Below are 15,405 nucleotides of genomic sequence, written 5' to 3'. Positions count from 1 at the left end.
GGAACACAGGGTGAGCTGTCTGGGGGAGCGAACAGAAGGGCTATGCCCGGGTGTGAGGTGGGAACTGCGTGGGGCTTGGCCTGAAAAGGGGCAGACTGATCCTCTCCTTGCCTAACCAGACTCCTTCCTCTTCACTCAGGCTAACACACATTACGAGGACCATTAATAAGAGAGACTACAGGAATGTGAGAAGGAAAAGGTGCTGGAATTGCATTTTATGGCTTGTTCCCATCCACCCCCCACCTCCCCCCCTCACAGACCTGTTTACTTGAGCTTTGACAAATGAATGCCTTCCTATCTGATGGTTCAGCTTATCTGGTGTTGGGAGGAACAAGGTGGATCAGGAACAAATCTGCAGGTTGGGAGTGCATTCATCCCACCTGCCGGTCATCGCCGGTGGCAGGGCTCACCAGAGCCCCCAGGTGCAAGGCAAGGCACCTGGCAAAGGGGAGAGCAGGAGCCCACCGTGCCAGGTTGCAAAGGATTGGCACAGCAGCTTGCGTTCCTAGCTGTCAGCTTTCTGGGAGAGCTTTCTCCTGCTCAGCACAAACCCCAGGCCCTGCAGGAGCTCCTCTACCCCATGGCAGGTCTCACAGTGACAGCTGGCTATGTTCATACAGAAAGGTGCCGGGATGACCGAGGATTTGGGCTGGGAAACAGCTGGGCAAACTGGTTTAGCAGAGGCGTGGGGCCCATGGGGACATGGCACAGAGCAGGGACGCTGGCAGCGCGGAGGAGAAACGAACCCATTAATTTGTATCTTCTTGCATGGGCACAATGCTCCCCATACATTTGAGGAAAGGAGCTCCCCATTCTCTTCTGCTCTACGTGTAAAGATATTTTTCTGGTTGGCCTCAAACTTCCTGCTAGTTGATTTGGTTTGATTGTGCCGTAAATCCGCTACCCCGGGAGTAAATACAGGTTCCCCACTCCCTGTTCCTGTACAAGCCGGGAGGACAACGCCACAGACCTCACCTCTTGAGGCTGGGCAGCCATGCTTGCTTTGCTCCTTCCTTGTGTGGAAGCCACTGCTGCCCCCAAACAGCCCTGGGGCCCTGTGCATGCTGTTTCTGTTTCTGTCCCTTTTGTGATGGGAGAAACAAAACCGTGGGTAATAACTGAGAGGAGGTTTCGCCAAAGATTTATACAACAGCAGTATGTGTTTTTCTGCTGTTTTGTTCTTTGTTTCCTTCTTGATAATCCCTGATGTTTACTTCACTTTGTCTTGGCAAGCAGTCAGCTGTCATCGCCACGACTCTGATCTCTTTCTGCGAATGGCAACATCTGATTTAAATCCACCCTCGTGCAGTGTGCCCTTGCTGACACCGCCTGTGTGTTCCTTTGCAGCTACCAAGGCAGACTGCAACCTGCTGCAGTGCCTGGCAATGCCACGGCCTGCTTGAACCCTTCAGTCTTTTCCTGCTCTAAATTAGCATCGCAGCTAATTCTGTCCTGTCACTGCCCGGGCACTTTTCCAGACCATTGATGAAAAACACTGAAAGCACGAGTTGTAGCGCAGTGCCGAGGGAGCCATCACTGGCACCCCTCTGCACCCTGCGAGCTGGCCTGCCCTCCTGCTGTCCACGGAGAGACGGAGACCAACGTGAGGCTGGTTGAGGACATCCAGTGCAGGTCAGAGGGCTGGGGCATGGGGCACACTGCAGGCATGGCCTCGGTCAGAGCCCTGTGCTTCCCACCTCCTCTGAAGGGCAGCAGCAGGGCATGGCTTCCTTCAGGAGCAGGGCTGAGTGCTCCCCTGGACGTGATACAGAGAAATGCTCTCCTTAGCTCTGCCCATCTCCAACGGCTTACAAATCTTCACCCCCCCAGAAGGGCAGTACCCCTCAGCTCATCCACCTCTTCTGCTCCTCAGGTCCCAGGCTGAATATAGGCACCTAAATTAGGCTCGTCCTCAGCTCCCGACCTCAGACCCCAGCGAGCACTCTGCCACCCGCCCGATGGGGGATGCCCACCGCTGAGGGGGGGTGGCTGTGAAGATGCCTTTGCTGAGGGGTCTCTCACCTCACTGCTGGGGGGGGTCTCTCAACCTGAGGGGTGGATACCCAGGGTGGATGGGGTCCCTCAAAACCCTGCTGAAGGGGGACACCCAAACCTCAAGATGCCTCTCACCCCATAGCTGAAGACGTTCCTCACTAAGGATGGGCGATGAGGGCGTCCCTCAGCCCAGCACTGGGGGAAGACACTCAGCATTGAGGATGTCCCTCACCCATTGCTGATGTCCCTTACATCCTCACTGAGCACGTCCCTCTCCCCGTTACTGAGGGGGTCTCTCACCCCATTATTGAGGGAATCCCTCACACCAAAGCCCAGAATGTCCCTCAGCCCCTCACTGAGGGGGTCTCTCACCCTGTCAGTGAGGATATCCCCCACCGAGGATGTCCCTCACCCCATTATTGAGTGGGTCTCTCACCCCCTCGCTGCGGGGGGACAGCCATATTGAGCATGTCCCTCACCCCCTTACTGAGGGAATCCCTCACCCTGTAGCTAACAATATCCCTCACCCCCTCGCCGAGGGGGTCTCTCACCCCTCACTGAAGATATCCCTCACTGAGGACGTCCCTCACCCCCTTACTGAGGGAATCCCACCCTATTACTGAAGGAATCCCTCACCCTAGAGCTAAAAATCTCCCCCAGCCCCTCACTGAGGGCTCCCCTCACGCCCTCCCCCCCCCCCCCACGGACCCAAGAGGGGCGCACGGGGCCTCCCCCCCCGCCGCGCAGGGCCCCCCGCAGGTGCCGGCGGCCCCGTGCTGGGGGCTGCCCCCCTCCGCCGGCCTCCCGGGGGCGTCGCAGGTTCGAGTCCCGGTGCGGGGGGCGGCGGCGGCGGCTCACCTGGCCGTGCCGGGCGGCGGCAGACTTTGCCTCCAGCCTCTATAAAAGGTAACGGCGGCGTGAGTCAGGGCCGCCTCTTCCCCCGCCCGCTCTCACGTACGCGCGGCCGCCCGGGCAGAGCACGGAGCCGCCGTCCTGTCCCGTCCCGTTCCGTCCCGCAGCGCCCCGCACCGCGCTCCTCGCCGGAGATGAGGCTGCGGGTCTCCCTCCCGGTCCCGGTGCTGGTCCTGATCCTGGCCGCCACGGGCCGTGCCGCCGCCGGGCAAGGGCACGACGACGAGGAGTCCCTGCACTCCGAGGAGAGAGGTGAGCCGGGGGTGCGGGGCTACGGGGCGGGATCCCCGGCTGCACGGGGAACCCTCGTGCGGCATTTAGGGTCCCTGATGCACAGGGCACCCCTGGGCTGAATTTAGGGTCCCCGATGCACAGGCTCCTCAGGGCATGGAGCACCCCTGTGCAAGATTTAGGGTCCCCGACAGATGGGCAGCCCTTCTGCATGGTGCAGCTCTGTGCCGGATTTAGGGTCCCCGATGCACGGGCACCCCAATACACAGAGCAGCCCTGTGTCCGATTTAGGGTCCCTGACTCACAGGCACGCCAATGCACGGAGCACCCCTATGCCAGATTTAGGGTCCCTGATGCACGGAGCACCCCTAAGCCGGATTTAGGGTCCCCGACACACGGGGCTCCCCAACACACGGAGCATTTCTATGCCGGATTTAGGCTCCCCAGTGTTTGGAGCAGGGGTTCCCGTTGCTGGCTATATGGGCTGCTGTGCCGCCCCCGTTAGGGGCCCCCGGTGGGGCCGTGCCCCTCCGGCATCGCGCAGCCCCGCAGCCGCACGTCCCTGCCTTTGTCCCCGCTCCCGCCAACTCCGGTGCGGCCACGACCCCCGGCAGGAGCAGCCCCGTTCCCCACCAGATCCCGTTCCCACCTGCCTGGGGGGCTCAGGGCTCCCAGCATGGGGTTTCAGCCTCCCAGAGGGGCCGGTGCTATGGGGCAGGTGTGGGGCTGCCCCACAGCTGGGGATGGAGCACGGGGCTGTGTGCTGCTGGGTGCCTCCCCCGCCCTTAGGGAGCCCTGCCCCGGGTGGCAGAGGGGGCTTTCAAGTTTCGGGGTCCCTCTTTTAGCGGGGGGAATGCTCAATCCCTTTGGTCTCAGTCCCTTTTCTGACCCGGAGGCTGTGGCGCTGCCAGCGTTCAGCAGGGGTTTTGGGGCAGTGCCATGCCTTAGCTCGCCTGGGGCTGAGCACAGCGCGGGGACGTTCCTGTCCCAGCCTGGCCCGTGGGTTCGTGTTTCCCAGGCTCAGCCTCATAGCGTGTCCTTGGTTTTGCCTCTGGTAAGAGTTGCCCTGACCTGTACGGGGACGGCTGCCATGCGGCACGGATTGGCGATTGTTCGGTGCCAGGAGCTGCTTTTGTTGCTGCGATGAATCACATTTCTCCCCGCAGCCTCGCCGGGCTGCGCGTGGGGACGGGGACGCGGATGCTCCTCGCCGCAGAGATGAAGTAACTCCGGCCGCAGGGCAGGAGAGTGCCAGGAGCTGGCTGCCTGGGGTGGAACTGGGATAAGGGGGCGGGTGGCAAACAGGCACCCCGACCCCCGTGAAGGTCTGGCTGGAGCCCCGTGGGGGTGTGGGGTTTGGTTGGGACCCACGAATGCCCAGCACGGTGCCGGAGCTGTGTGTCACGGCGAGGCTGGCTCCTTCCCTCCTCCCAGCATGGGCACCAGGTAGGGCTGGTGGCTCCTGGGCACCTGGCACAAGCTGCGGGTTGTCCTCGAGGCTGCGCAGCTCTGTGTCCCCTTCTTATTCATCCCCTGATGCCTTCTTCCTCCGGTGGAGCCCATTTCTTTAGCTCAACCCACTTTCACTTACCTCATTCCCCAGCCCTGCTCTGCCCCCTGGGATTCCCCATTTTTCTCCCTCCTGCTGGCACTGGCCCTTTTTGCCCAGGGCCACTGAGGCCACTGGGGTTCACAGGCAGCAGGAACGTGCCGTGGTGATTCCTGCCCTGTGCCTCCCCCATAGGAACCACTCACTCCTCTGCGGGATGCTGGCTGCATCTCGGGGCCCCGCAGCCCCCCAGGAGCACAAAGAACAATCCCTGGGGCAACCAACCTGAGCTGCCCGTGGCAGATTAAAGGCTGATCCCCAAGGCTTGCAGTTGGTCAGGGTTTACAAACACAGAAAGGAATTTAACGCAGCCGGGCTCGGGTGGGATCAGTGCACGCAGTGGTGGGAAGGGTTGGAAGGGCATGGGGGCCACGTGGGGCTGCCTGGGGGGAAAAAATGGGGCTGCGCTTGTGGGGCAGGGCTGGGGGCTTGCCGCTGTCCCATCCTGTGGGGTGCAGAGGATCCTTGTGGGATATGGCACGAGGATGCTGCCCAGACACCGTGCCAGCCCCAAGCCCTGTGCTAGCTCTGTGCTCACAGATAGGCTCAGGGAGCTGGCCGTGGGCAGCGTGAGCGCGGCGGCACAGCCTGTGTACCTTGATCGGGTTATTGCTTGTGAGGGAAAGGTGCCTGGATGTGTCTGCTAGGCTGGGATCTGTCTGCAGGGGCTGGTCGCTGCTTTGAGACTTGCCCTCTGTGCATCTCTGCACGTCCTGGTGTCCCCTGGGTCCCTGAGCACCAGGAATGCCCTGCTGCCCTCCCCTCCGTGGTCCCCCAGCCTGGGACTGGTCCTCACCGAGCTGGTCCTGCCACCACCCCACAGCCTTTGTCCAGGGGCTGGGTCAGGGCTGGGTGTGAGCAGAGGCTGCGGCAGGATCCCAGGGCAGCCTGTGGCTGAGCACAGGGCATCGTGTGCCCGGCCGATAAGGGAGCAGGATGTCCGAAGCCACGAACTTCTCCTGTCGGAGCTCAAGGCGCGGAGGCACCGGGCAGCCCTGCTGCCATCGGATGGCATCGGCACACAGCTGCCACCCCGCATTTGGGCATCCTCAGATGCCCTGCAGGCTGTGCGTCCCCTAAATTGCAATCAGCTGCGGGTGGAAGGGGCATCCCCCTGTTTTCCCCCTACTGCCCGGCTCTGCCTGTTGCTGTTCACAGTCAGCCGCGGGTGCGTGGTCTGTGCCCACGTCCCTGCAGCATTTCCTGGGAGCAGCCTGCTGCTTCGGTGCCTTTCCCCTGCTGCTCGCTACAGCCCCGGGTCCTGCTGGCTCCTCACCGTGCTGAGGCTGCTCCTGCCCAGGAGCGTTTTTGGAAGGTGTTGGATGTCAAGGAGCAAGCGCCAGGATCCCAAAGTGGGAGGGAGTGAGAAAAGTGCATGTGTGTGTGGGGGGGAAAGCACCGAAATGGGGAAACTTGGCTGATGTTGTTCCCCCCAGCTCAGGGAAGGGAGCAGGCTTGGTGCTAGGTGGGAGCGGAGGGTCTCCACGTGGCTGAGCACAAAGGCTTTTAGTGCCGGCAGCAGCAGCCAGCTCCTGTTATTTCCCCCGAAATGTTTCCCTGCTGGGATCCCACCGAGGAGTCCTCTCCCAGTGTACTCATCAAAGCGCTGGGCAGCAGCTGTGCTTCTGCCCCCATCCAACATTTTTGGGAGCGCTTTGCAGCCCCTGTGCGTGCTCAGGGTAGGGCAGGGCGTGCAGAGAGCTGCAGCACCTCTGTTGTGGTGCGTGGCAGCGGTTCAGCGGCGAGGGGAGCCGGCCCCGCACGGTGCTCGGAAGGAGAAGACGTGCTCCGGCGGCGGGGAGCGTGGGAGGGAGGCTGAAATTATGCAAATCAGCATTTGCGCAGGGCGGTGGGGTAATGTTGGTGACGAAGGATCTGGAGCGTTGCAGGGCTACACCAGGGTGGGTGCTGAGGGCTCGATCCCACTGCCGGGCTGGGCTGGCCTCGGTGCTCCCCTACAGCGCTCGGGCGTGCACCAAGGGACCCGTCCCCGGTGCTGTGCCCAGCTCCGTGGGTGGGGAAAGGCACTCGGGTGGCCTTGGTGCGTGGGTAGGTGCACGTGGGTGCTTGGGTACCAAGGGACCCCCGGGGGAATCTTGTAGCCTGGGTGCAGCTGCAGCCTTCAGGCTGTTTGATCCCCGTTTCCCTACAGGGGCACCGAGCCCCTGCGGAGCCCCACAAGCTGCAGGAGCAGGCACGGGGACCTGGGGAGCCGGGGTGGGTGGCACGGTGCTGACGCAGCAGGGCAGGTGCCAGCACCGTGCTGTTGCTCAAACTTCAGGTGGTGGGATGAGAAGCCTTCTGTCAAGGCAGAGTTCCTGGAGGTGAGCAGAAAAGCAGGGTGCCGGGGCAGGCTGTGCCGGTTGAGGCATGTGCAGCGCACCCAGGCTTCGTGTGCCAGCCCCGGGCTGCCGCGTGTTACCTGCTCCAGGCCTGCCACCCTCGTGCTGCAGGAGGGGAATCCTGCCTGGGAAAGCTGCTGAAGCACCTCCTGGGGGTCCTGTCTGTGACCACTGCATCCCTGGCACAAAACACACACATTCCTGCCCTGTGCAGGCAGCTGCATCGCTCCCAGCCCTCTGCGTACACCTCCAGGAGCACCCCACACCGTGGGCGAGTGACTCCCGAGCCTCTGAGGTGCTGCAGCCATATCACCACGGTGCTGGGGGCAGCCCCGAGGGCTGTTCCCATATCCACGGCTCCGGTGTCCCCAAGCACCCGAGGCCACCAGGGCTGCGGCCGTGCCTGGCTCCTGGCTGGGAGGAGGGCAGGATCCCGCTGGGCTCGGGGCCCCGCATCAGCTGCCTGGGCCTGGGAAAGCGTGCCTCTTCCTTTCTCACCCGTGAGCTGGAATCCGCTCCTATTAATAGCAAGCGGCTGTCGGTGGCCGTTGTCAGTGGCAGGGCTGGGGACCGGTGCGGCACTTGTTGTCCCCCACTGCACCCCATCCAGGCTAATGGGCATCTGCCCTAACGAGGGGTGGCAATGTGGGGGCTGGACTGTGCCCTGGGGAGCTGAGGGAGCAGGGTGGGTGCTTGCCCCAAGCCTTTCCCACCCTCGTGGGCTGGGATGTGCCGTCTGGGGGTATCAGCACTGTGCCACCACAAGCACCCTGGTGAGAGCAAGTCCGAGGAGGTGACAGCTTTGTCTTGGTGCGACTGGAAGAGCACGGGCACAGCTGCTCAGCGATGAAAGCCCGTGTAAGTCACGTATCTGTGACTTACTTTTTCCCATTATAATGATGATAACAAAGCGTGGAGCCCTGGAGTTTCCCCTCTGGGTGATGCACGCAGACCTCCCTGCTGGGAGAAGGCAGTGCCCTCCGGGAGCATCCCCGGCTGCAGGGCAGGAGGATGAGGAGGAGTGGGGAAGCGAAGGCTGGGAGGGGGCTGAGGGTGCAGTGGGTGCCCTGGGACCTGCTGCTGGGGCTGTGAGCACAGCCTGTGTGTGTTTGCTGCCAACCTTTCCCTTCCATTCATGCTCTTGTATTATTTTTTTCCCCCCTTTCCTTCTCAAGGTCCTGGTGACAGCCACTGGAGCTATGAAGGTAAATACCCTGCAGTTACTCCTGCTTTCCCCCACCACCCAGCACACGCTGGGCTCAAGCCAGCCGTGGTTAATGATTACAGGGCTCCTGTGCGCACTCAGCGGCTCGCCCTTCCCTCCCGCCTGACCCTGACGGTTCAGCGGTGCCCAAACCCGGGCACGGGTGGGCTGGAGAGCCCGGGGTGCCCCCACCTGGGGGGGGCAGCAGCAGCAGCTCTGCGGGGGGATCCCCCAAACCCTCATGTTGGGGTGCCCCTGGGGCCAGGCTCCCCCTCCCCAGACAGGTGCTGGCCGCATCCTGTGCCAGGCTGGGCTCCCCAAGGCTGGACTTGCAGCCTGTGCTGGGACTTTGACCTGCCCAGGGATTAGCTCGTGTCCTCACCCCTGTCCTCTGTCCCCTTGAGAGGGGTGGGCTGGGGGACAGCCCAGGCTCACGCTGGCCTGAGAAGTGCTAGAAGCAGCCCCTGCGGTGCAAGGGGAGGTTTTGGGGACATCCCCATCCCTTTGTGGGGCTGCACGGCACAGCTGCGGGCCAGCACCTTGCCACCAGTGTCTGTGGGCCCGCGTGGTCCTGGTGGCACCATGCTCGAGGGGCTCCCGTAGCAGTGGGAGAAGCAACAAGGCTGTGCCCGGCAGCAGCAAGCGTGTGACGAGCTGCAGGCTCCTCCGCCTGCCAAGTCCACTTGTAAATGATCTTCTCGCGCTCTTCCCAAACACCCCTAAAATAGACTTTTCTGGCAGCTCACCGCGCTCGGAGCCCTTTCGTGGCACAGCTGCACGCTGTCACGTGGCAGCAGGGAGCTGCTCCCGAGCTAGCTTGGTGGAAACCAAACCTGTGAGCGCGGTGCGCTGCCCAAACTGCGCCTGCCCCTTCCCTCCCACCCACCCCGATCCCCCCGGGGGTCTCCTCGCCTGGCTGGCCTCACCGCTGCTGCCTCCCCGTTGCAGAACCAGAGCGCTGGGGCAAGCACTACCCGGCCTGCTCGGGCACCATGCAGTCTCCCATCAACATCGAGACGGAGAAGACCATCTTCACCCCCCAGCTGCAGCCCATCCAGCTCTCCGGCTACAGCCTGCCTGCCAGCAAGAAGCTCAAGCTGAAGAACAACGGGCACACAGGTGGGTGCCAAAGGCACCAGCCGCTCCTGGCAGGACCAGGCTTCTCTGAACCCCTCCCCGTGGCTCTGGGAGGGCTTCGTTTGTGTCCTCTTTGAGGCTCTCAGGGGAACGTCGGGCTGCCAAGCTGGTACAGACCCAGGTGCTTTCGTGGCTGGAGGGGAGAAACCAGGAGATGAAGAGCTCACCACTCGCTGCCTTTGGGTGGTGGCTCTGGGAATTTGTTATAACCCATGTTTCCTCTAAAAACATGCCCCTAACGCTTCTGATGCAAGACTGCAGCCTTTGTTTCCACTTTCAAAGGACTGGTTGGTCCCTGGTGTCAGTTAGCCCTTAAGGTACCTACCCCTCAGTCTTTTAGGACACAGCTTTGGCCAACCTAAAGCCCGTGCTTCAAGGCGCTATCTCAGGATCCTAAGGCACTTTTAGAAATTGTTTATTTCCCTTCTCCAGTTTTAGAAGGGCTTTTTCTCCCAGTATCTGGCATGGTGAGACTGATATGACGGTAATGTAAATGGATTCTGTTCCAACTTTTTTTGGGGGAAAAAAACCTCTTCTTCCTGCCCTGCAGCTGGAGACGACAGCTCCTGGCTGCCACCAGGTCTTTCCAGGAGCACCTCGCTCATCCTGTGCGCGCCGGTGGCTGCCAGTCCCCGAGAAAAGCTGTTGGGGACAGCAACCTGCTGAAGGTGTGATAAGACAGCCCCGTGACCTGGTAGCGAGCTAGACGGAGTTGATGCAGCAAACTCGACCAGTTGGACTCGCTGCGTGCCCAGAGCTCTGTTTTATAGCCTCCCGCCCCGGCGTGCCTGCATAGCTGAACGGGTCGAGCTCAGTGGTTGCTATTTTAGACACCCTGGCATCTGGTGTTGCTTGGTGTTCAGAAAGCGCTCGTAACATTTTCATCAAGAGGGCTGGGAGGTGAAGAAATTTCTCGTCTGCTTATAAAATGCCTTTTTTTTTAATAATAACAATCTGGTGACTGCCAGCCTTCTGTGATCGTTCTGAAAAGCTGGGATACTGCTGCTGTCACTCCTCCTTATACAATGCACACGCTACACAAACTTCTGCAAGGGCCTGAAAATGACTCAGATGAATAGTAGGAATGCCCTGATCTAGACACACAAAAGAAATGTTAACGCAGATAAATCCCCAGGGAGGGAGCAGCAGTCCCACTTCCTGTATTTGAGTTCTGTATCTCCGAGCCCGGTGGCAGGCGGCACGGGAGAGGACAAATGACTCATCACAGCTGCCTGGTGTTCCCGATCCCAAACCCGTGCCCTGGCCGGTGATGTGACTGACACTTCACCTACAGAGGGGTGAGGAAGGAAAAGAGCTGACTTTAAAGAAGGAGAAGGTGCTTGGAAGGATAGGACAGCCTTTCTCAGGGTCCGGGGATGCTCCTGGTGGCTTTGGTGCATGTCCCAGTGGCTCAGCCCCTAGGGGTGCCACACCGCTGCATGAGGGCTGGCTTTGCCAGACAGGTATTTTGGACTTGGCCTTGGCCAAAAGTTCAAATCCTTGAATTTTGTCTATCCTTGAATTTTGAATATCCTGCCTATCCTTGAACTTTGCCCACGGTCTCTTTAGATTATCCTCGCATAGTGCATCCGTTGTTGGACAGCATCCAGCACGGAGCTGCCCGGGGAGTCTCTGCAGAGGGCCTGCTCGCTTTGAGCACTTCCAGCTTCAGGAACAGCCGCCGTGATTTACTTATCGGGGTGTCCTACAACCCGAAGCTGGAAGCCAAACCCTGCTGCATTTGCACAGCGCTATCCATTGCCCCACCTATAGCCTCATTAAAGATCAAAAGCGAGTCTGTTTGCTGTCACCAGCTTCCACCAGCCCAGGGTGACTCTTTCCCTTAAGCCACCTTCTCTGCAAACCTGGGACGGACTGGGCTCTGCGTTTTACTGACCGACCTCTTCCTCCTGCCCTGCAGTTGTCCTGGAGCTGCCCGAGTCGCTGGCCATCACGGGCGGCTATGCCCAGCAGTACCGAGCCGTGCAGCTGCACCTGCACTGGGGCTCCCCGACGACGGCCGGCTCCGAGCACACCGTCAATGGGAAGCGTTTTGCTGCAGAGGTGAGGAGCCCTCGTCCCCCTCGACTGTCTGGGCTGATGGAGCAGGAGTTTCCTCTGTACGCAGCCTGCCCTGCCAGCTCCCGAATGGTTTTACCCCTTTTTCTCCAGCTGCTGTCCTCCAGCCCTGCTATCCAGGGCTGGTTTGCTGCCCATAAGCAGGGCAGTTCCATGGGCAGACATTCATGCTTGCTTCTACCCACTGGCATGTGTTCTCTCCATCCCACCCGCACATCTACCCCTAGCAGGGATGCTCAGCAGGGCTGCATGCCTCTCCCAGCCCTCCCAATGGTTGGGGAGCCCCATGGGGGTGCGCACCTCCTGGGGGTGCCCATCCTGCATCGGGGCTGCGTGTTTCCCTCCAGCTCCACGTGGTCCACTACAACACCAAGTACGACAGCTTCACGGTGGCGATGGACCGCCCGGATGGGCTGGCCGTGCTGGGAGCCTTCCTGGAGGTGAGTCCCAAAGCCCAGCCCTGGGCAAGGAGGGGTGGGAGTGGGGCCGGGGTGGGCGCCAGGGGTAATGCTGGGGACAGGCAATGGTGCTGGTGCCCCTGGCAAGGAGGGGAGAGGCGGTACCTGAGCGCAGGGCAGGAGGGTGCAGCAGGACAGGGTGCCCCTCGCAGGCAGCCAAACCTCCCTTTGCTGCTGTATTGCAGGTCGGGCCGAGGGAGAACCCATTCTACCAGGAAATAATCAAGCGTCTCCACAAAATCCAACATGAAGGTAAGGCCCCCAGCAGGGAAACCCCTGGCAGTGGAGAGGAAGGGTGAATCCCCTGCCCTCCCCGGCATGCCGGATGCATGCAGCAGGGTGGTGCGAGGTTGGGCTGGGCGATGCCCCAGGTCGGGTGTGCTCCCTGAGCCCCATGCTGGTCCCGTTCCCCTGCCTGGGGCTGCCCTCACTCCCGTGCCTACTCCTACCAGATGAGGAAGTCATGGTGCCCGGGTTCAACATCGCGGGCTTGCTGCCCGACAGCCTGCACCTCTATTTCCGCTACAACGGCTCCCTGACCACCCCTCCCTGCTTCCAGTCGGTGACGTGGACGGTCTTCAACCAGACCGTGATGCTCTCCCATGACCAGGTCTGTCAGGGCAGCGTCCGTGCCGGTCCCCGTGGATGCCATGCGCCGGGGCTTTCTGGCTCCTGGCAGCGCGCATCCTGCTCTACTCATGCCCTTCTCCTCCCAGCTCTCGGTGCTGGTGACAAGCCTGCAGTACGACTACGGCAAACCCCTGCAGAACAATTTTCGGCCGCTCCAGGACCTGCACAAGCGGTGGGTGCTGGCGAGCTTCGAGCCCACCTTCTCCCGGGAGAAGCAGGTGCCCACGGGTAAGGAGCGCGCGAACATCCTGGGGCTGTGCTGGGGTGCAGGGCGAGGAGCGGGGCTCTGCTTCCCTTATGGAAATGCATTTTTTTACATGGGTTACCCTGGGCTTTGGAGCAGGGCTGGGGGGTGTCAGGCAGGGTACTCACCACCCTGCTCGAGGACAAACAGAGGATGGTTCCCTTGGTGTATCCTTGAAGCCCTTTCTGTCCCTGGTGGTTTCCAGCTACGAGTAGAAGTTCCTGCTAGCCCTCAGGTGCGACCATCACTCTGCATCACTGCCTCGGTGCCCCTTTTCATTTCTCTGAGCTCACTTGGTTTTTTTTTCCCTGTCCAACATCCTGCTCCTTCTCCTTTCTGCTGGCGTTTGTCGCCTTGCGTCAAGGTGACTAATAGAAGCAGCGCACAGGATGGGTCCCAGGCCCTGGGGAAATGCCTGGCTAACCACACAGCGGCACACTGCCTCCCCTTGCCACCCCACCTGCGGCCAGCTCGCTAAGGGCTGCAGGATTTAATCACCGTGGTCCTCAGCCTTGCTCGCAGCTTCCTGGGCGGCACCGCGGCAAATGCTTCACTGAAGCCCAGGGAGATAAAATCTACCGCATTTTCTTTGTCTGGAATATCACTTATCAAAGAAGGATATCGGGTTAGGCTGGCATGCTCTATCTTTGGTAAACCTGCTAGAAACATTATCGTGCTTTCCATTTACCTCCGAGCCTTTTCTTTTACCCCGTTCTGCAGAAGCTATTCCTCAGCAGGCGCTGGCAGAGGCGAGGGGGTGGAGGTGCAAATAAGCTCACCCCTTTTCTTCCCTTATTTGCTATTTCTATCGAACCACCCCAAACAAAGCCCTTGGCCCTGGAGTCGTGCATCTGAATGCCAGGCTGGTGTCCCCGTGCTCCCGGATGAGGTTGCTGGTCCCCGGACCTTGCAGGCACTTCCCTGCTCCGCACTGCCCCATGCACTGGTGGTGCCGGGTCCTGTCCCACCTCGCTTTCAGCTCTACCTCCTTCGCCCACGCTTGTTGATTTTTCCCAAGCTGGGGGCTCAGGAAAGCTGCTCTGTGAGCTGCTGGATGCTGGCACCGATAGTGCCACCCGGTGCGCGATGCCGGAGCCGTACAGGTGATAGTGCTGCTGTGGGAGAGCAGCGCTGCTGCGCTGGGTAAATATTGCCTGGCGCAGGATTTAGGGCATGGACGGGTGCTGTTAGGGCTGGCTGTCCCCACGTGGGGAGTGATGAGAGCAGCCCAGGTTTGGCAAAGCCCTGTACTGGCACTTTCCTCCCCTCAGGGCCACCCTGTGGCTGCAGGGGTGGTAACAGCAGGTACAGGAGGTGCTCACCCTGGGGAGGGTGCCAGGGGACACCCAGTAGGGATGGGGGGTCCTGGCAGCCCGGCGCTGAGCCTGGGGCAGGCAGACACAGGGGGGCTGTTCTGGACCCACCCTGGCATCCCTGCAGCAGGCTCTCACACTTTCTTTTTCCCCCCTCAGCGGGACAGACCAGCTCCTCATTTCATGCAGGTAAGCGTGCCCAGCCAAGGCTGCTGGCTGCGCGTCCCCTCCAGCCCAGCACAGTGCCCCCGCTGTCCCCCCTCACCACCTCCCACCCCATGACGTGCCTGTGCTGGGCTTGCAGGGGACGTGCTGGCCGTGGTCTTCGGGGTGCTCTTTGCCATCACGGCGCTGGCCTTCATGTTCTACGTCTACAAGCACCGCAGCCAGAACGCACGGTGAGTGGTGGGCAGAGCAGGGTTGGGGGCACGGCTGTCCCCCCCCCCCCGTGTCCCTGCACACAGCTGTATGGGAAACGAGCATTATGCAGCTGAGTTATCAGGGGCTCTCCATCTGCCCTAACACCCTGCTTTTCCTCCCACCTCAGGCTGGACTCGCCCACCAAATCCAAGGTCATCTACACGGCGGCCACCACCGAGAACACAGCGTGAGCCCCGCGGCTCAGCCCCGTCCCCTTGCTCCCGCCCCGAGCTGGGGGGGCACCAGCCTCCCCCAGCTGCACGGACTGTTCACCTGGGGCAACACCCAGCCCCGGCAAATATTTTTGTTACAAAAGACGATAAAAACGTTAATAAAAAAGGCCAAAAATCTATAAGAGCTTCCCGTGCTGCCAGCCACCTCTGCCGTTCCAGGACCAAGCTGCGGAGCGACGCCCGACCCTTCCCATCGCAGAGCAAGCATCAGCCTCCATCCGTGCCCCAGGCAGAGCTCCAGAGCAAGCAGCGCGGGGCTCTTTGCACAGCCCAGCCCTGCCCTTCAGCTCTCTGGGACTTCTTCCTCCTCTTATTTGTGCAAAGCCTTGGAAAAACAGCACCGGGGCTTGGTAGAGCCGGAGCGCTGCAGAGGTGAAGGTAGCAGCCCCTCTGCTTCCTCGCCGGCCCCCGCCCTGCTCCTCTCGAGCTGCTGGCCCTGAAGGCTCTCGTGCAGCGCGAGCCAAGCCCTGGGGAGCCTCGGGGCCCTGCTGCAGCCAAGAGCAACGGGTTAGGGCAGGGGTGAGGGTAGGAAGACACGGGAGGAAGCCTCCACCCTGGTGGCAACCAAGGAGCGGCCAAAGCACCCCCCCCAGGGCTG

General features: G+C 61.2%; 1 protein-coding gene across 2 annotated transcripts; it reads left to right on the top strand.

Moving 5' to 3' along the window:
• Window positions 1-2,791: 2,791 nt before the first annotated feature.
• On the top strand, window positions 2,792-14,922 carry CA9 (carbonic anhydrase 9). Of its 2 annotated transcripts, none has more exons than XM_035309283.1 (11): window positions 2,792-3,159; window positions 8,265-8,294; window positions 9,242-9,412; window positions 11,352-11,494; window positions 11,857-12,050; window positions 12,083-12,219; window positions 12,420-12,577; window positions 12,684-12,825; window positions 14,314-14,343; window positions 14,459-14,552; window positions 14,702-14,922. In XM_035309283.1, exons 1-11 carry the CDS (start codon window positions 3,042-3,044, stop codon window positions 14,763-14,765), a joined length of 1,281 nt encoding a protein of 426 aa, XP_035165174.1. In that variant the 5' UTR covers window positions 2,792-3,041; the 3' UTR covers window positions 14,766-14,922. The 2 variants fall into 2 exon arrangements, with proteins under 2 accessions (XP_035165174.1, XP_035165175.1); XM_035309284.1 differs by having other exon boundaries at window positions 2,797-3,159; window positions 11,857-11,949; window positions 12,153-12,219.
• The last annotated feature ends 483 nt before the right edge of the window (window positions 14,923-15,405 follow it).

Source organism: Oxyura jamaicensis, chromosome Z (genome assembly GCF_011077185.1).
Source record: "Oxyura jamaicensis isolate SHBP4307 breed ruddy duck chromosome Z, BPBGC_Ojam_1.0, whole genome shotgun sequence".
Lineage (NCBI taxonomy): Eukaryota > Metazoa > Chordata > Aves > Anseriformes > Anatidae > Oxyura > Oxyura jamaicensis.
This window is presented reverse-complemented; position numbering and strand designations above follow the sequence as displayed.

Bases quoted from the DNA above. Each gene is read 5' to 3' on its own strand.
- CA9 (XM_035309283.1), top strand. From the start codon at position 3,042: ATGAGGCTGCGGGTCTCCCTCCCGGTCCCGGTGCTGGTCCTGATCCTG. The intron at 11,495-11,856 runs GTGAGGAGCCCT...GTTTCCCTCCAG, and splicing joins GGAAGCGTTTTGCTGCAGAG to CTCCACGTGGTCCACTACAA. The intron at 14,553-14,701 runs GTGAGTGGTGGG...CTCCCACCTCAG, and splicing joins CACCGCAGCCAGAACGCACG to GCTGGACTCGCCCACCAAAT.